Raw genomic sequence first — 20,799 nt, 5'->3', positions numbered from 1 at the left:
GGCCTCATTTGATTTGACATGCGATTTAGAGCATACACTTGGGTGAACTGTTGGAATTATGGAAATAGAATGATTATTCTAATTCTATAGTTGGAATATAATAGTGGGCACTTTTTAATACAGTGTTGTTTGACATGACAGCAAATGACAATGCCAGGGAGGAGTTATTGTGACAGGGTAGGAACCAAAGTGTTTCCTAGGGGAACCTATAATCTTTGGCTACATTGAACGTTCTCTTAGCTCCTTCATTTAGCTGACGTAGTTATGCTTCGCATATTCCTCTTTCATTTTGAAGATCCTGTTACACAAACATGCTGATTTAGGTCTACACCATCACTGGTATTATCAGGCTGTATAGCTAATTACGTTTGCTCTGCTCTGACTCACTACATTTATTAGCCAGCTAACTAGCATTAGCAGCGAACAATATTTAGGTTCAACATGCTAAGAAATGTCAAGCTAGTTGTTTACAGATGTAAGAAACACAAACAAAGTAATTATAGAACGCTAGTGGATTTTTATTAAGAAGCAAAGCGAACAGCATTTTTGTCATCGACATTTTTGCATGTACTGCATTGACCATGTAGACTAGACAAGTGTCTCGTGGTCGAGGAACAACAAATGCGCTCCTTGAGTGACAGGGCGAGTGGCTAGGTCTGTGTGGAAAGCGGTATGGAGAGAGATGACTCAAGTAGCGAAGAAACTATAAAAATGTACGTTACACATGGCGTATCACATTTAACAAACATTCAAAGACTGTTAATGAAAGTAAAGTAAAAACCCAAATCAGTCTGCGCTTCAATACCGGTATATTGTAAAATGGGGTATACCGCTCAGCCCTAGATTAGGGCCTAATTTATTTATTTCAATTGACTGATTTCCTTATATGAACTGTAACTCAGTAAAATATTTGTAATTGTTTCTTGTTGTGTTTATATTTTTGTTCAGTGTAGTATCTTCGTAGCGCAGATCCATTTTTCTACCCCTCGGCAATCTCGCTGTATTTGCTAGGCTTTCAGGCCTATTCTTCCAACAGATATATTTCACAACAGGTGTTGTTGAATGTACAAACATGAGACTGTTGTGCTACAGGCCTAAAGAGCCATTAATTCAGAACTACAGAGATTAGATTGTGAGGCCTCTTATAGGAAGTCCAGTAGACTCCACTCACACACCACACCCCCCTCTTATCTTCACCATCTCAGAGGAACGGTCACTCAGTCAGTCAGTTGAATATGTGACAGGAGCAGTATGGTGACGTAGTATCCCCCTCCCTCCTCCCCTTTCACTTCCTCCCCAGTAGACGTGCCTGACATTCTAGAGGAGCCAGTGTACATTCCTCACATGCCTCCACCATATCAGAGAGGGGGCGTGGTGGGAGTGCCTCACACAAGGGCATATGGGCGGTTCGGTTTTAACTTCCTTGTTGAATGCTGTTGCTGCTGTGTGACAGACAGCGTGTTGGGCAGTGAACCAAGGGGGTGAGAAGAGTGTCAGACAGGGCCTGAGGAGGGCTCAGGTGACCAGAGTTAAGCCGGCTCATGTGGGACAGGGAGAGTACATGGAAAGGAGACCGGGAGAAGACAGGGAGGGAGGTTTTAGGTGTCTGGCCCGGCCCCTGGAGGTGGAGGATCAAAGCTACTTTACTGTAATGGCTGTCACTGCTGGTTGGTTGACTGGCTGGCTTGACTGCACATGTATGCCACACTGGTAGACTGCAGGTCGATTGTTAACCATAAATATCACACACACACACTATGACACAAACCACACACTCACTCAGCCTATCATATAAAACCATCTAAATGAACTAGTATCCACTCAAGCCACTGTGGCCCTTTGAAACAGACAAAATAATTATGGGCCTGGCACATGTGACCGTGAATGGGACAGCAACAACCACGTGCCATTTTCAGTTTCACATCGACATCTGCAACAATAGGCTCTCTCAGTCAGGGCAGGACAGGTGTTTGGGGAGAGTGTGTTTCGGCCTCTGCTCACGTGCAGTACCAGGTTCCTAAATGAAAAAGCTCACCTTCACATTACCAAGACCTTCATGACCCTGGAGAACATTGTAGAAACTTCTCTCTCCCCCCAGCTAAAGCAGAAGCGGTGGTGGTGGGGTATCAGCAGTGGAAGAGTGAATGGAAAGAGCTTCCTGCTCTCTGATGGAACTGAGGCTGAGGCACACAAACCCAGCTTGGAAGGCAGTTAGTGTGACAGTCCAGAAGACAGGGTGCCTGGAGGACAGGGCCTGTGCAGCATCTAAATGACCACAAATCACTGAATTCTTCCACATAGCTGGGGTTTTACACTCCCCCTCCTCCCATCCCTTTCTCAACCCATCCATCCCCCTATCCCTCAGTCTCCCCCTCCCTCCATCCACCCACGCATTCAAGCCTTTCATTACGATGATAATGGGCCAAAAGCCGGAACAGGGCCCATGTCTGGGTGCCATAAGTTCAGCGCTGGCTTTGTGGCCATGTCATGCGTGTCCATGGGAGCAGAGCGTGCTGCCATGGTTCAACAAAGACGGAAGGAGAGGAGGGAAAAAAACAACACTAAAAATCCTACTGCCTTCAGCAGGGCAACTTTGACCAAAGCGTAACTCTCAAACAACCTTATGCCAGGATACACACAGTCAGGCCTGGTCTGCAAGCCTGGACACCATAGGGGACAGCTATACACACTATAATGATATTGGATAGGCAGTTATTGTGTGGTATAAATATTCAGTTCCCACTTACCTTGCCAATACTTGTGCCCAGGAGCCTTATCTCTGCCCATCTATACCCTCCTGCATTAAGTATGGACTGTTATACTCACTCACCTTACCTGTCAAAGTTCACAGCTAATGACAACAGGAAGGAGTGGGCCTGTAATTTCACCTGCATGGCATTATATCAGAGGAAATGTAAATGTTTCTACCAATGGTGTATATACACACTGGATGTATGATATGTAATGGCCAACACTTTGATGCCACTGGTCAGCCATATTGGCATTCCCCAGAAAAAGCAGTCCTCCACAGGAATGAATGGAATTTCAATTAAATATTTCAAGGAATTTATGTTTAGCTCACAATATGATTTAAAAGTATGTATTAAGGTGTCTAACAGAATAAATGTGGCAAAAATGAATGTAGACATGAATAAATGCATTTCTTTAGCTTCCAAAATATGTTTTACAATGGTGGGGGAGGCATGGAAGTGTTTGGTTAATGATCTATCCCTTAGGCAAGGGTTGTCATGTTTTACTATTATAACAATGATATGGCATATATACCATGTAGGCTAATGCCATTCCCCCAATACAAATAGAGTTGGTAGGCTTAGGAATGGCATGTCGGGTGGTCTGCACCAATACAAATAGAGTTGGTAGGCTTAGGAATGGCATGTCGGGTGGTCTACACCAATACAAATAGAGTTGGTAGGCTTAGGAATGGCATGTAGGGTGGTCTACACCAATACAAATAGAGTTGGTAGGCTTAGGAATGGCATGTAGGGTGGTCTACACCAATACAAATAGAGTTGGTAGGCTTATGAATGGCATGTAGGGTGGTCTACACCAATACAAATAGAGTTGGTAGGCTTAGGAATGGCATGTCGGGTGGTCTGCACCAATACAAATAGAGTTGGTAGGCTTAGGAATGGCATGTCGGGTGGTCTACACCAATACAAATAGAGTTGGTAGGCTTAGGAATGGCATGTAGGGTGGTCTACACCAATACAAATAGAGTTGGTAGGCTTAGGAATGGCATGTAGGGTGGTCTACACCAATACAAATAGAGTTGGTAGGCTTAGGAATGGCATGTAGGGTGGTCTACACCAATACAAATAGAGTTGGTAGGCTTAGGAATGGCATGTCGGGTGGTCTGCACCAATACAAATAGAGTTGGTAGGCTTAGGAATGGCATGTAGGGTGGTCTACACCAATACAAATAGAGTTGGTAGGCTTAGGAATGGCATGTAGGGTGGTCTACACCAATACAAATAGAGTTGGTAGGCTTATGAATGGCATGTAGGGTGGTCTACACCAATACAAATAGAGTTGGTAGGCTTATGAATGGCATGTCGGGTGGTCTACACCAATACAAATAGAGTTGGTAGGCTTATGAATGGCATGTAGGGTGGTCTACACCAATACAAAAGTGGAGGAGAAACAGGTAACCTCAAATGCATTTCCATTCAACCACCAAATGGCGCAAAACGTACATATGCGTGATATAGCAAATCGCCCACAATGATAAACAAGATACATTGTTTATCATTCTTACCAACTTCAAGAGTAGCTTGGGCCCATTCATCTATCTGACAGTATGTCAACATCAGGTCTGTTGTAATAACATTCAAACATATTGCACACCTCAACAGTAATGTAACAAGTGGATTTTTACCTGCGTAAAACCGTAACAGGGAGCCAATCTCGGTGTTCATCCCTTCCTCCTGCACGCGCCACGGATCCTTAAATCCCAGTTTAAAGAGAAAGTCATTCTGGATCTGGAGAGGCCTCTCGTCTTGCCCGAGCCTCCTGACAGCGTCACCGTGGAGCTGAACGTAAAGTGTGGGACTCGTATCACCTGCTGCTTCTCTATCCTCATCAGCCGAACCTGTTTTCAAAGCACGCTGGCGATTGTCAGGGTCTTGGATGTCGGGCCTAGGACCTGTCGAACAGGCCCGGGACAATGAGCTACCGCTACTACTGGGTGGCAGCCTGCTCAGACCGAGTCTGTTACCTGCTCCCGTATCCTCTGTCAAGTCGTTTAAATGCCCACCGTTGCTAAACGTGTAGTTGGCAGAGACTGTGTTTCCATTCGGGAGAATAGGGTCAATGCTTGTGGTAGGACAGTCGAGCTCCAGTTCGTCTGAGGAGCTGCCATAGGTGTCGTGGCCCTCCGTGGCGCTGTCAAAACTAGGGCTCAGGATGGATGCGTCTGTGCCCAGGATCATGTCGTCGCTGAGGGAGTCCCGGTGCTCACTGAGCCGAGCCCCCGAGATGCTGAGGTCATCGAATGCGCTGCTGCTCTCCACGTCCGAACCAGAATTGAGCCCGTAGTTGTCCACTCCGTTCAGCCGCTGTTCTGGATCATCCTCGTTTGGAGTATCCAGGTTAGAATTCGAATTTTGATCCGACAACGAGTGAGTTATATTATCTTTTGAATCTGAGTCCGGACTCAAAAGTTTTTCATCCTGTTGCTTTTGCAACTCATCGGCGTTCTCCATAAGCAGTAATCTCAACCGGTCACTTGCCTTGTCTGATAGGCCGCCCCTGAATTCTGGGGATCCCGAATGGTTGCACTTAATATTAACGTTACCGTCTTCAATAAGTTTGCACTGACTGTCATATAGATACTTCACATTACAGTTTCCGTTTTGATCCGTCTTTGGGTTGTCTTTACAAAATATACGCAATACAGAGCTCGACTTACTGAGTTTGCTCATACGGAGCGCCATGTCGCCAGCGGTGGTATCGATCGTGCACAGCACCGGCCTAGGATATGACGGCGAGGTGAGTTTGTCGTGGACATGTATGGATCCCCTGTGAAGATCCACTCGCACCCACTCTCTATCTGAAGGCTGCAGTTGCATGTTCTGCCGATGCCTCAGCAACGTCTTCCTATCCAGACTCCGAGTATGCAGAGACCCAGAGGAGAGGGTCGAGTTCATCTTGGCGCCGCAGGCGGCAGTGACAGCCGATGTGGTTGCAGCGGAGAGGTTCCTCTTCAGCCTCCTCCGTCTCAACAGGAGCGAGTTGGAGTTACTGGATAAACTCCGGCCATTCGTAGATGTGCTTCCATTACTTTTATTCGAAGCACTAGAACCCACTGCAGCCTGAGAGGGATTGTTCCCATTTCTAATATCTAAACGAGAGGCCGTCAAATGTACACCACCATCATCCACTGGCGTCCACTGGGCGACAGACAGTCCGCTAGGCTTCTTAAACTTAGTTGCCGTTCTATCTGCCAAGCCTTCGTCAACGACAGCCCGCGCACTTTCCATTTTACCAAATGAAAAGTACACTAGATATCTGTGCGTACGTGGCTTAACATCAGCCTTCTACATTAAAAAAGCGCGACAATAGGAACACAATACAACAAATGTCCGCCGGTTTGGTGGTGTACTTATCCCACTATTCATTCCCTTCTTTGCCTCCGCGCTCCAGTTGGAATCTCCCCTGCGTTCCCGAAAACATTTCAGAGGAAATCCGCTAAAAACAGGTCGGACTCGAAGTGAGAGATCAGTACAAGGGCGGAGACGTACTGTGTCTCATTTAGACCAAAATACTATGGCAAAATATGAAATTAATGTCGGCCGACCTCTTACGCAAATACTGTACGATACATATTCATGAGGTGACAAGATGTGAGAACAACCTTGTATTGCCTTGTGGGAAATGTATGTCAATGTAAGGACATCTACAATCTTTCATGTTGAAATACTAAAGTAAAAACTACATTTCCCAAATAAAGGGCATACCCACAGCAGACAGAAGGGGGCAAGGTTCAGAATGATGTAAATAGATATGTAACACAGAAATACAACTCCCTGTTATTTGGTAGAGAGCCTTATCAGTTCTATGCACATAGATACATTTCTATATGGAACGACCTTTACGCACCGCCCACGTTTTATGCTCTGCCCCTTCTGAGGAATATCCCTCTCGTTGCCTTGTTTTGATAAATGGGATTCAACCTTCTGACTACGCAGGCAAATTACTGTACCTGTGAAATATGCTTGATGCGACTGACAGGTTTAAAACCATTCTAAATCAAAATGGGAGACAGAACATGTTTTTCCCCCACAGCATTAATATTAAATACCCCACTTATTTGTCAGCTGTTTTAAGCCAATGTATTGCATGATATGTGCGTGCTTGCATTAAATAGCATAGGGAAATAAAGTTCGAGTCTACTCGACCAGTAACGACAAGGGTGAAATAACTTGAGTGGAGCACCATCTCATCAGGACGCCATTTCACAAGGCCACGCTGACTGGCCGACTTTCTATCCTCAGTGATATTCTATTGTCCTCTTCCACCACCTAGTGGTGTTACTCCTACTCTAATTAGTGACAACCCTGGTCATGGGGACAGATGGGGTGTGCAGGTTTTTACTCCATCCCAGTACTAGAACTGTCATTATATTGATGTCATTGAATTTCTCATTTAGCACACTGTACAGTCGACAGTGACTAATGGTAATCCATAACCCATCCCCACTGTGTAAGAGGCTACAGTGTTAAAACTAGGCTAATAAATCTAACAGTTGCACTTACTTGATTCCAGCATTTGGCTCCTATAAAGAGAATAGGCCGTTGAAAAATGTCTTTCATCCTTCTCTGATTGGGGCAAGTTCTTCCAGAGCCCGGAATAACTGCCCGCTGTCATTTCTGCTTGGATGTCTCGCGTCCAACTGTTTAAATCCTGGAATTGGGTACAAATGGAGTTTGACTGGATCACTGAAATAATTGACTCCAGTGAAGAATGATTGCTGGGAAAATCCTTTTAATAAGATTTCTTGGACATAAACAAATCAGTCTACCCGTTACATGCATTGTCTACCTGTGCAAAGTGAAGATCTGACATAGGGTAGGCCATTGGAGAATCCTGTACATAGGTTTTACTATACATTACTACTTTGATTATTCTGTATAATGAAAAGTGCTTTACAAATGTAATAAATTGTCAAAATTGACTTTTTAGTTGGATGAAAATATTTTGACGTGCTTGGAACAGTTATTGGATCTATGAAACCCCAAAACACCAACAAGTGGTACATCCAGACTATTTGGGATGAGAGAGTGAGCTTCCCTGAACTGATAAAGCAAAAGGAATAACCCATAGAATTACATGGTGATTCATCGGAGCTCTGTGGGATAACCTCTTTATGATAGACCGATGAGGTTGTGGTGGTCAACATAAAGATCCAAAAGCATAACTCTCTCTCACACACACACACACACACACACACACACACACACACACACACAAAAAGGAAAGCCAAAGTAGTAAGGCAGTATTTTACTCTAAATCACATTAGCTACAATTCCTGGGCAGCCATAAAGACCCAATAGCTGATGTCAATATTGCCATGGTTTGAGAAAACGTGTCTTAAATGATAGTGAACAGAATGCAAAATACATAATGACGTTTAATAGAGAGACAGACAAGGGGGTCATTCACATTGTAAATGGAAAGGAATTCCTCTTTCCAAAATAAACCAGATCACTTTCAAATTAAATTCTCAACAAGTACATGTAACAAAAGTTTATGACTGAATTCATATTCCTTAATTCCAACATGACACCATCCTCATACTATGCTCTGTGGTTAAGTGGTCTGTCAAAAGAGAGAGGAGCCCCCTCAAGATGTTGATCAAAGCGTTAGGATTCAAAACAATGCCCAAAACGGTTTGAGGCAAACATGATGACGTGGTTGGCATGATGCTGGAATCAACAAGGATGCTGATTCGAGCAGAAAACATGACCCCATCATCTCTTGAAGAATCTACTGATTTAAGTTGTTCCAATGAAATTAGGAAAAACAAACAGGGACATTGGGAAAGAGAATAACCTGTGTAATAAATGAAGCAATAAGTAATATGTGGAGAATAAACTAACATTTTATATAATATAATGACCCATGTTTACCTGATAACCAAACATATGTGCAATACCTTCGATGTTCCTTAATGTTTTCGTAAATTTCATTGGGCCTCAACTACAAAGACGTTAAAAATGACAGAGGATGTCTTTTTGTTGGTGCATTTTCCTATGCAAATACATTAATACCTTAGGTGGCCAATCAGACCCTTCACCAGATCTAATCTACGTCTTATGACAAGCAAACATTTTCATATCGCAACTATAAGAGTAATATGTAGCATTTTAAAACAACTCAAAACAGTGGCCAATAGGATTTCAATCCCGATATTCCCATTGGGGCCTTTCCTAAAATGGCAAAAAAAAAAAAATGGAGAGGACCGTTTACAAGCAAACTAAAAAGGTTTTCATACAGTTTGCCAAGCAGCAGAAAGAATATAACTTGTTCTTAAATATACAGAAAAGACTGAAAAATAAATAGAGTGCCGTGCACTCACGTCAGCAGAGTTCATTAAACATAAGACTGCAAAATGAGAAAAGCTTAATTGTCAACAGTAAAAAGCATAAAGTATCCCTGGATGGCAAGCCACATGTACATCCTAAATGGAACCCTATACCCTATTTAGTACACTACTTTTGACCAGGGCCCATATGTGTCTCTGGTCAAAAGTAGTGTACTATATAGAAAACAGGATGAGATTTGGGACACAAAATAGCTCTTCTCTGAAGGAGTCTATATTCAAACATCAGAGACCTGTGACATGCCCCCTAAAGCCACATAACCCACAGTTTAAAATCAAAGTGTCACTTTTAAAAATAAAAATGATGTAAAAAGCTGTTCAACCTTAACACATACAGTCAGTGCATTATCTGCCAGCTACATTTTTCATTAAGGTTACCCTTTCATCCTTTCAGGATCCCGACATGAAAAGAACAGTATTGAAGCGTGATTCTATTTCAAATGTTACTTCATACCTCTGTATAAACACAATGTATATTTGGAGAGTGTAAACAAAACATTGTCTGCACTTTCAAATTCACAGTTAGCAATAGATCAACATTGTCGGTACAGTGGGAACTGAACTGACCACCATGGGGAGAAGTAGAGGTGGGATTGCATGGTCATGACAGGGTGAACCCCAGAGGGCGCTATGACCTAAGGAGAGAGCACAGAGGGAAAATATTGCACATAATTCTGAAATGTTTTATGGACCAGACCCCTCACTTCTTTTTCTCTTTAACCAATTAAACACTGTAGATGAATCCACAAACAGCACTAGGTTCATCTTAACAGACTAAGGATAACATTCTCCAAGTGGTTGAAGTCCATCTCTTGCAACATCCATGGGTAGAGGGAGTAAAAATGTCCTTTCTGATTGAGTGAGGATGTGGGGGCTCCTTCCACCAATAGTGACAAGCCAATGATGAGACAGTGACAAGGGCGGGGCATAGGTACCTGGTAACCATGACAGCCAGTCAGTGGAGTAGAGATGGCAGGTGTCCAATCCTAACCAGCCCATCCCACTATCATCATCCCCAAAGCACTGAGCGCCTTCCTGAGAGCTCAGCACTAAGGTGTGGGACGAACTCGTCAGTCAGTTACATTGAGAAAATTGTGGGAGTTGGAGGGGCTACTAAAGGTGTTCAACTACTGTTTTGTCTCTGGAGGGGAAGGTACCGACCGACTGAGTAGCAGGGTATTGAAAAGGCATTTCAAATCAGAAGAAGACATGGCCTTATTGTAGAAATGGGCACCATTTACTGTCCAGCACTTATGGTTCTCAGTGAAGGAAAACAGCCAGTCTGTCTGGCGTTCCTATAGACAGTGATGGTCTACGGCCTGTGAAACCTGAGGGAGAAAAGAGCAGAAATATTCTGTCATTTGTACGAATTCTAAAGGTCACATATTGCAATTCCCTTATTATAGGGTACTGTAAAAGGTATGACAGATACATGCATACAGTGCCTCAAATCTAAACACAATACATCACAATGACAAAGCAAAAAACAGTTTTTGCAAATAAAAATGTTATGAAACTGAAATATAACAACATTTACATAAGTATTCAGAGCCTTCACTCAGAAATTTGTTGAAGCACCTTTGGCAGCGATTAGAGCATTGAGTCTTAATTATGACGCTACAAGCTTGGCACACCTGTATTTGGAGTTTCTCCCATACTACTCTGCAGATCCTCTCAAGCTCTGTCAGGGTGGATGGGGAGTGTCGCTGCGCAGTTATTTTCTGGTCTCTCCAGAGATGTTCGATCGGGTTCAAGTCCGGGCTCTGGATGGTCTGCTCAAGGACATTGAGACTTGTCCTAAAGCCACTCCTACGTTGTCTTGGCTGTGTGCTTAGGGTCGTTGTCCTGTTTGAAGGTGAAACTTCACCCACAGTCTGAGGCCCTGAGAGCTCTGGAGCAGATTTTAAATCAAGGAGCTCTCTGTACTTTGCTCCGTTCATCTTTCCCTTGATCCTGACTAGTCTCCCAGTCCCTGCTGCTGAAAAACATCCCCACAGCATGATGCTGCCACCACCATGCTTCACCGTAGCGATGGTGCCAGGTTTCCTCCAGACGTGACATTTGGCATTCAGGGCAAAGAGTTCAATGTTGGTTTCATCAGACCAGAGAATCTTTAGGTGCCTTCTGGCAAACTCCAAGCAGGCCGTCATGTGCCTTTTATTGAGAAGAGGTTTGCATCTGGCCACTACCATAAAGGCCTTATTGGTAGAGTGCTGCAGAGATGGTTGTCCTTCTTTAAGGTTCTCCCAACTCCATAGAGGAACTGTCAGAGTGACCATCGGGTTCTTGGTCACTTCCCTGACCAAAGCACTTCTCCCCTGATTGCTCAGTTTGGCTGGGCGGCCAGCTCTAGGATGAGTTCTTGGTGGTTCCAAACTTCTTCCATTTAAGAATGACGGAGGCCATTGTGTTCTTGGCGACCGTCAATACTGCTGACATTTTTTAGTACCCTTCTCCAGATCTGTGCATCGACACAACCCTGTCTCGGAGCCCTTTGGACAATTCCTTTGACCTCATGGCTGGTTTTTGCTCTGACATGCACTGCCAACTGTGGGACCTTATCTAGACAGGTGTGTGCCTTTCCAAATCATGTCCAATCAATTGAATTTACCACAGGGGGACTCCAATAAAGTTGTAGAAACATCAAGGATGATCAATGGAAACAGGATGCACCCGAGCTCAAAGTAACATTTTTTAATTTCAATAAATTTGCAAAAAAATCTAAAAATCTGTTTTTGCTTTGTCATTATGGGATAATGTGAACATTGAGGGGAAAAAATATTTAAAATACATTTTAGAATAACGCTGTAACGTAACAAAAAAAAGGGGGGTCTGAATACTTTCCAGATGCACCATACATATGAAGTATTTAAAGGTTTGTAAAGAAATTGCTTTTCACCATGCCATTCGGGGATGTGTTCATGTATACAAATAAATACCATTAAAAACATGCTAATGCACAGGTCTTTACCTGGTTAAATGGCGACTTGACTCGTGCACTTCCATTTCATGGCTCTTGAAATCGTTGAGTTCCTTCCGTATGGCTGCCTGTGAAGGACAAATAGGTTGCAAGGGGAACAAAGGTTTAGTGCTCAGACAAATAGAAAGTCACTCAGTCTTGCTCAGACTCCTTTTAAATGCATCATTTACTCTCATCTTAAGGTCAAGAGTGAATAAACTAAATTCTCTCCAATAAAACACACTTCTTCCTTGGTCTCCATCTTTTTTCATCCTTTCCCTCCCGCTGGTTTGAGGGAGCAACAAAGAACCTTCAATAATCTCCACCCTGCTGCTCATTGCTCAGTCTTGTACTCAAGGTAGCACCTCGTTTGTGCACCATGTTAAATCAGTATCGCAACATTCACAAGGGCTGTGTGCTTAGAAAAACATTACATTTTAGCCTGTACAAAATAATGAAATGCATCCTCTCGTACCTCCCCCTTCGTTGCACCATTTGGGATAACAGCAGCGGAAGCAACCTTTTGTGGTGGTTGTATTGTGCAACAAAGGCAGTTTCTTAAAACAAAATTGTGTACAAGCACATCTGACTAGATGCAATGCATTCTTAAAATGATCCCATCCCCGAAGAGGACTTCTTCCAGGAACAAAATGTGGTGGCTCAGTCAGGTCTTTTGGATAATCCCCCTGACATGTTCTAACACAGGCTGGTGATGTCACAGACAAGTCTAATTAGCAGGATGACACAGGGGAACGTCTCATCGCCTGAACAGGACGATGCTACTGGTCTGAAAACAGGAATACAAAAGCCCTGACCTCTGGTAGACGGCAGGAACAAATCTAATGTTATCGGAGCGTGTGCAGTTAGTGGAGGCTGAGGGTTTCGGAGGCGCCCCCGTCTGTCCCTTCATTATTATCTTACGTAATAAGGAACGTTGTGTAACTACCTGCCATATTTTTGCACCTGAATGGTCCCCAGGTGTTGACCCCGTATGCTCGGATTCCACCGCTGCCGCCAACGTCATAGGGACGACAGAGGAGAAAACGGAGAGCGGCTCGCTCTTCTAAGTAATACACAGTTCATTAAAAGTCAGAACCACGTTCCGACGCCCGGGAGGATCGCTTGGGGGTGTTTACTCTCGGGGCGGTAAACAAAAGGGGGGGGGGGATTATTTGAACTAATAAACAGCAGCCTGGAAGTGCTGGAAGGAGAGGAAATCTCCTGGCATTATACTCCTGCATTATACTTCTTTGAGCTCTGAACTGAAGGGTGGAGATTGATTGATTGATCCAGGGCAATCTGCAGAGGGGCTGCTACCACGGCGTTACTGCTATAACAGCAAAGGGGAAGTACAACAAAACAGACCAGCAGACTTTCGAACTTTGAGTTGGGCTGGGAAAAATCTAAATGATAATAGATATGTGAGGTCAAGTCACTCATGTACTCCCCAGGGCTGTGTCTATGTACAATAGGATAACAAGATTCTCTGCAGCATGAACCGACTTCAAAGAAGCTAATACCATACCTCATACCAGTATACACAACCTCAAAGGCCATTTGATGCTAAATGACACCACTTGACAAAATACTAGATAAATAGTGGGAAGAAAAAGTTTGTGAACCCTTTAGAATTACCTGGATTTCTGCATAAATTGGTCATAAAATGTTCTGATCTTCATCAAAGTCACAACAAGACAAACACAGTCTGCTTAAACAAAGAACAAACAATAATATGTTTTCATGTCATTATTGAACACACTGCGTAAACATTCACAGTGCAGGTTGGAAAAAGTATGTGAACCCTTAGATTTAATAACAGGTTGACCCTCCTTTGGCAACAATAACCTCAACCAAACGTTTCCTGTAGTTGCGGGTCAGACCTGCACAACAATCAGGAGGAATTTTGAGCCATTCCTCTTTACAAAACTGTTTAAGTTCCACAATATTCTTGGGATGTCTGGTGTGAACTACTCGGTCATGCCACAGCATCTCAAAGTCGGGTTGAGGTCAGGACTGACGGCCACTCTAGAAGGTGGATTTTCTTCTGTTCTTGATGTCCTTGTGTATTTTCGTGTGTTGCATCACCTAACTACTGTTGAGCTTCAATTAGCAGACAGAGAGCCTTACTTTATCCTGCAAAATGTCTTGATAAACTGAATCTTTCCGTCGATGATAGCAAGCTGTCCAGGGCCTAAGGCAGCCCCATTATGCTCCCTCCACCATAGTTTACAGTTGGGATGAGGTTGATGTTGGTGTGCTGTGCCTTTTTTTCTCCACACAGTGTTGTGTTCCTTCCAAACACCACAACTTTAGTTTAATTTGTCCACAGAATATTTTGCCAGTAGCACTGCGGAACATTCAGGTGCTCTTTTGCGAACTTCAGATGTGCAGCAATGTTTTTTTTTGACAGCAGTGGCTTCTTCCGTGGTGTCCTCCCATGAACACCATTCTTGTTTAGTGTTTTACGTATTGTAGACTAGTAAACAGAGATGTTAGCATCTTCCAGAGATTTCTGTAAGTCTTTAGCTGACACTCTAGGATTCTTCTTAACCTCATTGAGCATTCTGCGCTGTGCTCTTGCAGTCATCTTTGCAGGATGGCCACTCCTAGGGAAAGTAGCAACAATGCTGAAATTTCACAATATACAGACTTTTTGTCTTACTGTGGACTGACTTTTGGAGATACTTTTGTAACCCTTTCCAGCTTTATGCAAGGCAACAATCCTTAATCTTAGGTTTCCTGAGATCTATTTTGTTCGAGGCATGGTTCACATCAGGTAATGCTTCTTGTGAATAGCAAACGTAAACTTCTGTGAGTGTTTAGGGGGCGTAGCAGCTCTAACCAAAATCTCCAAACTCATATCAGTGATTCAACTCCAGGTTAGTTGACTCCAATTAGGGGTTCACATACTTTTTCCAGCCTACACTGTGAATGTTTAAATGATGTATTCAATATAGACAATAAAAATACAACCATTTGTATGTTATTAGTTTAAGCGCACTGTGTTTGTCTATTGCTGTGACTTAGATGAAGATCAAATTTTATGCCAAATTTATGCAGAAATCCAGGTAATTCCAAAGGGTTCACATACTTCTTCTTGCTGCTGTACGTCTCAAAAGTGATACATTTAGCATTTCCATGAGGATATAGAAATTATCACTAAAACGCTACATGTATCTCCTTTTACCCACTCATCCCCACCACTACTTGCCTTGTCGGCTGCCGTGAGGCGGGTCCAGGGTTTGTCTGCCCGTCTGTCGTGTTCCGGGGCATCGGACACCTCTACGTAGTCACTGAAGCGGATCAGGATCTTAGCCTGTCTCAGCTCCTCCACCGTAGGCCTCTGGCTCAGCTGGAACAAGAGAGAGGAACAGAGTGTTGTGATGAGTATAGGCCCTAGACAAATAATCAACGTTTGGTATCACAGAGCAAAGGACGTAACATTAACCTCAACACTGGAAAAGACAGCATTATCAACCGCTACAGAGGAAGTTTATCAGGCCTGAAAGCTAGTATGCTGAAGGTCCCTCCAACTTCTTTATGAAGCAGCTATACTGTACTCCACATGACTAGTGTGTTTGGATGAGTAGACTGTTCAGAGCAAAGACCACTATATCAAATCAAAGTTTGTCACGTGCGCCGAATACAACAGGTGTAGACCTTACAGTGAAATTCTTACCTTTACCCAGGAGGAGACTTAAGGCCTGAAGGCTAATCCACTGAAGGGAACCTAAACATCTATACAGCCTGGTTTCTGAAGCCACTCAGTTGCACTGCAAATTTCTGATCCAACATATTAATATGATACATGCCATTGCACCAGATATAGCTAGATAGCACATTCTCATCTGTAGTCAGGAAACAAACCAACATCAAAACAATAAAAATGTCAAATAAAACAAGTGATTTTGGTTTGATTTTAGTTAGTAAATAAATACTACAGTCCCAAGCCACACTACATACCTGCATCTGAAAGTGACAAGGGGATTCTTGTTTAAGAAAATGTATGACTAGTTGTATGAGGGCATCGTTAGGGTTTGTTCACAAATGCCAGTGCCAAGGACACCGAGGACACTACTGTCCCCTGGGATGACCTGAGAGATGTAGTGCTGTGACTACCACTGATTTTACACCTTGCTCTCCTCTCACCCAGAGTGAGTAATTGTTGTGCTGTTCGTATTGCTGTGTGAACAGTCTGTCCTGTCCAACACCTTAAAGAACAACTGTGAGCCTCGGTGGTTGGCACGCTGTTTGCCCATAAGGTTTATGCAGTCTTTTTTTTAAAGCTATTTGGATGGAATTGGAAGTTTAAAAATATATATATTTTATTTAACTAGGCAAGTCAGTTAAGAACAAATTATTATTTACAATGACGGCTTACCAAAAGGCCTCCTGCGGCGACTACCAAAACACACATCACGACAAGACACCACAATACTACATAAAGAGAGACCTAAAGACAACAATATAGCATGGCAGCAAAACCACATGACAACGCAGCATGGTAGCAACAGAACATGGTAGCAGCACAAAACATGGTACAAACAATATTGGGCACAGACAATAGCACAAAGGGCAAGAAGATAGAGACAACAATACATCATGCAAAGCAACCACAACTGTCAGTAAGAGTGTCCATGATTGAGGCTTTGAATGAAGAGATGCAGATAAAACTGGAAAGAGGAGCGACCCAGGTATGTGTGTGCTTTGGGGACCTTTAACAGAATGTGACTTGGAGAACGGGTGTTGTATGTTGAGGATGAGGGCTGCAGTAGGTATCTCAGACAGAGGGGGAGGGCAAGAGGGTTTCATAAATAAGCATCAACCAGTGGGTCTTGCGACAGGTATACAGAGATGACCAGTTTACAGCGTATAGAGTTTAGTGATGCGTCCTATAAGGAGCATTGGTGGCAAATCTGATGGCCGAATGGTAAAGAACATCCAGTCACTCGAGATCCATATATTATATCTCTGTAATCTAGCATGGGTATGATGGTCATCTGAATCAGGGTTAGTTTGGTAGCTAGGGTGGAAGTGGAGTGATTACGATAGGGGAAACCAAGTCTAGATTGAACCTTGGCCTCCAGCTTTGATATGTGCTGAGAGAAGGACAGTGTACCGTCTAGCCATACTCCCAAGTATGAGGTTACTACCTCAAGCTTTAAACCCTCAGAGGTAGTAATCACACCATTCTTCTTACAAAACCATATGACCTTTGTTTTGGAGGTGTTCAGAACAAGGTTAAGGGCATAGAAAGCTTGTTGGACATTAAGAAAGATTTGATCTAAAGCGTTTAACACAAAATCCGGGAAGGGGCTAGCTGATGATAAGACTGCATCATCTGTAAATAAATGGATAAAAGAGAGCTTCCTACTACCTGAGCTATGTTGTTGATGTAAATTGAGAAGAGTGTGGTGCATAGGATCGAGCCTTGGGGTACTCCCTTGGTGACAGGCAGTGGCTGAGACAGCAATGTTCTGACTTTATACACTGCACTCTTTGAGGTAGTTAGCAAACTAGGCCAAAGACCCCTCAGAGACACCAATACTCCTTAGCCAGCCCACAAGAATGGAATGACTTAGGCCAAGGCAATACAAATAACAGCACAACATTGTTTGGAATCAAGGGCAATGGTGACATCATTTAGGACCTTAAAGGTTGCAGTGACACAGCTCCTACTTTTTGGAAGCCCCTTTCCTGCCTTACCTTTCGCGTTAATCTGCGTTTTATTTCCCTCTTCTCCTCCAACTCCTCCTGTTCGTTGAGCGCTATGGGAAACACAAGGGGTCAGAGGTTATACCGTGTTTCAGGGCACACAAGTGGGTTGCGCTGCTTAGGAAACGTTTTCCCACTACTGGAAGGAGAAAAACAACCTCATTTACATAATGTAGAGGATTAAAATGCAGCACAGAAACATACTTAATATTCCACGTCGCTGAATATCTCAAAGCCTTAAATGGTTTATCATCATCATCACCTGTTTGTAATGTAGGACTATTTGCATTGCAGAAACAGAAGGGAAATTGTCTCTCTATCCCCAATTCCCACATGGCTAGTTCTTCCACATTCATTCACATGGGGTTGGTTGGCTGGTGTACGTTACATTAAAATGCTTCTAGGGAACAAATTAGAATATTCAGACCCAGTTTTGCTCAGAAGAAATACTCCTGTCTCACTAGAGATTACTCTTAGCCTTTTCCATGGACACCCTCCAAACTAATGATCAGATAAGCACCCTCCAGCTTTAGAGTGAAGAAGTTAAAATCAAAAAGGAGGAAGAGGACTGAAAACATTCTATACTTGCTATTCCAAAACACATGACAGAGTTATGTGTTAATTGCCTAACTATACCACTGTAGTCTTGGTTTGGAGTGCCAGTCCAAACAGAAAGTTCCATTTGATAAATGGGCGACAGGTAGCCTAGTGGTTAAGAGCGTTGGGCCTGTAACCGAAAGGTTGCTGGTATGAATCACCGAGCAGACTAGGTGAAAAATCTGTCATTGTGCCCTTGAGCAAGGCACTTAAGCTTAATTGCTCCTGTAAGTCCCTCAGGATAAGAGTGTCTGCTAAAATGTAAATAAAAGGCATGCCCCATTTATTTAACCTAGGCTATGTTGTGGGGGAGACTAACATTTCAGGAATTGCACACCCCGCTTATCCTCTCCTTACACACACACTGCCAATCATAGAGCAACCTCTGGGAGACCAAGGCACTGCTGGTAAACCGGTCTTTGATGAAAGCAGAGGAGCCCAAGCTGCTATCGCCTGCCTGCGTCTCTCTGATACAGAGTGTGTTTGAGCTGAGAAACCAGCCTCCTTGGCCCTAGCCGGCATCCTGAGGGAACCACACTGCCTTGCCTTCCTCAGATGAAGGAGAGAGAAGAAAGGCAAGATGTATTCCACTGGCTCCAGGATAAGTAGGCCTCTGAAATAACCAGGGCAACTGTGGTTTGAGGCAGCTTGCATAAAATACTTATTAAATTAAATAATATGGTACATTAGGGTAAGTCAAGTCACTGGGAATAGTTTTAAAAGGGATAACATTAGAGTGGTTTAATAGTGAGGTGATTATTATCAGTAAATTGCTACTTTCTATATAAATGATGATATGTTATAATGATAGGTTCAGAAGGTAGAGGTACATACAATACTCACGTTTCAGGATATTCCTCTGTTCCAGTTCCTCAGCACTGGGCCTCTGACTCAACTGCCTGCACAAACACAACCAAACAAGGTCAAGTCAACAGTCGATGGATAGTACAAAAAACAAACATGATAAACCCCCTGAACAACAAAAGCAAACTTTGTCAACTAGCCAAATCTCCATAGACGACAACAGTACTAAACATGGGCAACTCAACTTACATTGATAGTAGGGCTGGGAATTGCCAGGGGCTTCACGATACTTCGGTGCCGATACGATATGCATTGCAATGCACAAGATTTTATATGTGTTGTGATTTGATGTTCTAAACATATTGCTCACTATATGTCAGCTGAAGAGAGACGAGAGAGCATGAGGAAACAAGTTTTGATCAGTCATAGAATAAGTGCTAAAAACAGGTTGGCTCACTATTTAAAATGATGGATAAACTAACTATAGGATGAAAAATAGTTTTGGCATAGGTACAGCCGACTAGTGCTAGTTAACGCAACCTAGCAATAAAAACTAAAAATACATTTTTTTTTAACAAATTTATAATTTGACTCTACAGAAGCATGCAAACATGAATATTTCACAGTCAACTTAAACTAAGCAGCTCACTTTCAAATGCTGTGCGCGTCATCTCAGGACAAAGTCCATACCCAAATCACATGACAATTTTTGATCTGTTCCTCTTCCTACTCATCTAGCCTGCGGTCACTTCTCTTTAAGAGGACTCCATCCAGCCAGTGTTATCTAAGTGACAGTTTGAGTGACAGCTCGAGTGCCAGCCAGCACCAGGGTGATAGCTATGGCTGAGTTGGCACGTCAGGACGGATGGCATCTCAGTCACTACAGAAATCTACATCTATTCCTTGACAGACATGAATAGAAACTGACTGGATTCAAGGCAGTGAGCCACAATATTCTGCGTGCAGGGCTCATTCCTTTATCGCAGTTATTTTATTTAGACCAGTATTGTCAAGGTCAGGATGTGCACATCACCCTCATTCAGACATAACACCAGTTACGAAATCTGGTTTATTCACACAAAAGTATATGCTGTAACAGTAGCATACAGCACCACACTATACAGTTCAGTCAACCATGCCCATCTCGCTATCCCCCCTCCTAGTTACTTTGTTTAGGGAAGTCACATTAAGATTTACATTTGTTCTAGTTGATCCAGTGAATTCTGCACCCCTGAGGGGTAGAGCAAGAGATATGGAGAAATAAAGAAACAATAGGGGAGGGAGAATGTATGACTGTTTGTAAGCAGTTAAAGGATGAGGAGTCAACGCTTTTAAAAGATTCCATTCCTAATTTATGCCGAGAGAGCGAGAGCCAGAAATCTTGTATCAAATTTCTTTGACGTCAAGCGCCTGACATGATTGGCTGAATACAGTATGACATTCTAACATTTGGGTTTTTGGGAATAAGTTCTGAACACAGCAGAAGTAGCTATTCAGACTGAGGTTTCTGCCGGAGCCTACATGACGGGCGTTTGCTGCTACAATGTCCAGGACCCAGAGTTACTCAAGTTACAGAGAGACTGATTGGCTCGCCTTGTGTTGC

The 20,799-nt window shown here is 43.2% G+C and overlaps 2 protein-coding genes across 5 annotated transcripts in view; both read right to left on the bottom strand.

The window, feature by feature from the left end:
* LOC109874634 (PH domain leucine-rich repeat-containing protein phosphatase 1) overlaps positions 1-6,294 on the bottom strand; it is a 74,238-nt gene extending 67,944 nt beyond the window's left edge. Inside the window, exon 1 of the mRNA XM_031809904.1 lies at positions 4,397-6,294. Coding sequence (XP_031665764.1) covers positions 4,397-5,999 — 1,603 coding nt within the window. The 5' untranslated portion in view covers positions 6,000-6,294. The remainder of the gene's footprint in view (positions 1-4,396) is intronic.
* Positions 6,295-7,483: 1,189 nt separating this feature from the next.
* Positions 7,484-20,799, bottom strand: part of LOC109874468 (phosphatase and actin regulator 1) — a 93,557-nt gene continuing 80,241 nt past the window's right edge. For 2 of the 4 annotated variants that reach the window (XM_031810657.1, XM_031810656.1), the window contains exons 8-12: positions 19,227-19,291; positions 17,787-17,848; positions 15,292-15,432; positions 12,093-12,169; positions 7,484-10,449 (exon numbers count right to left, since the gene is read on the bottom strand). In XM_031810657.1, coding sequence (XP_031666517.1) covers positions 10,434-10,449; positions 12,093-12,169; positions 15,292-15,432; positions 17,787-17,848; positions 19,227-19,291 — 361 coding nt within the window. In that variant the 3' untranslated portion in view covers positions 7,484-10,433. The remainder of the gene's footprint in view (positions 10,450-12,092; positions 12,170-15,291; positions 15,433-17,786; positions 17,849-19,226; positions 19,292-20,799) is intronic. The other 2 variants (XM_031810658.1, XM_020466362.2) reach the window with 1 other exon arrangement.

Source organism: Oncorhynchus kisutch, linkage group LG30 (genome assembly GCF_002021735.2).
Source record: "Oncorhynchus kisutch isolate 150728-3 linkage group LG30, Okis_V2, whole genome shotgun sequence".
Classification (NCBI taxonomy): Eukaryota; Metazoa; Chordata; class Actinopteri; order Salmoniformes; family Salmonidae; genus Oncorhynchus; species Oncorhynchus kisutch.
This window is presented reverse-complemented; position numbering and strand designations above follow the sequence as displayed.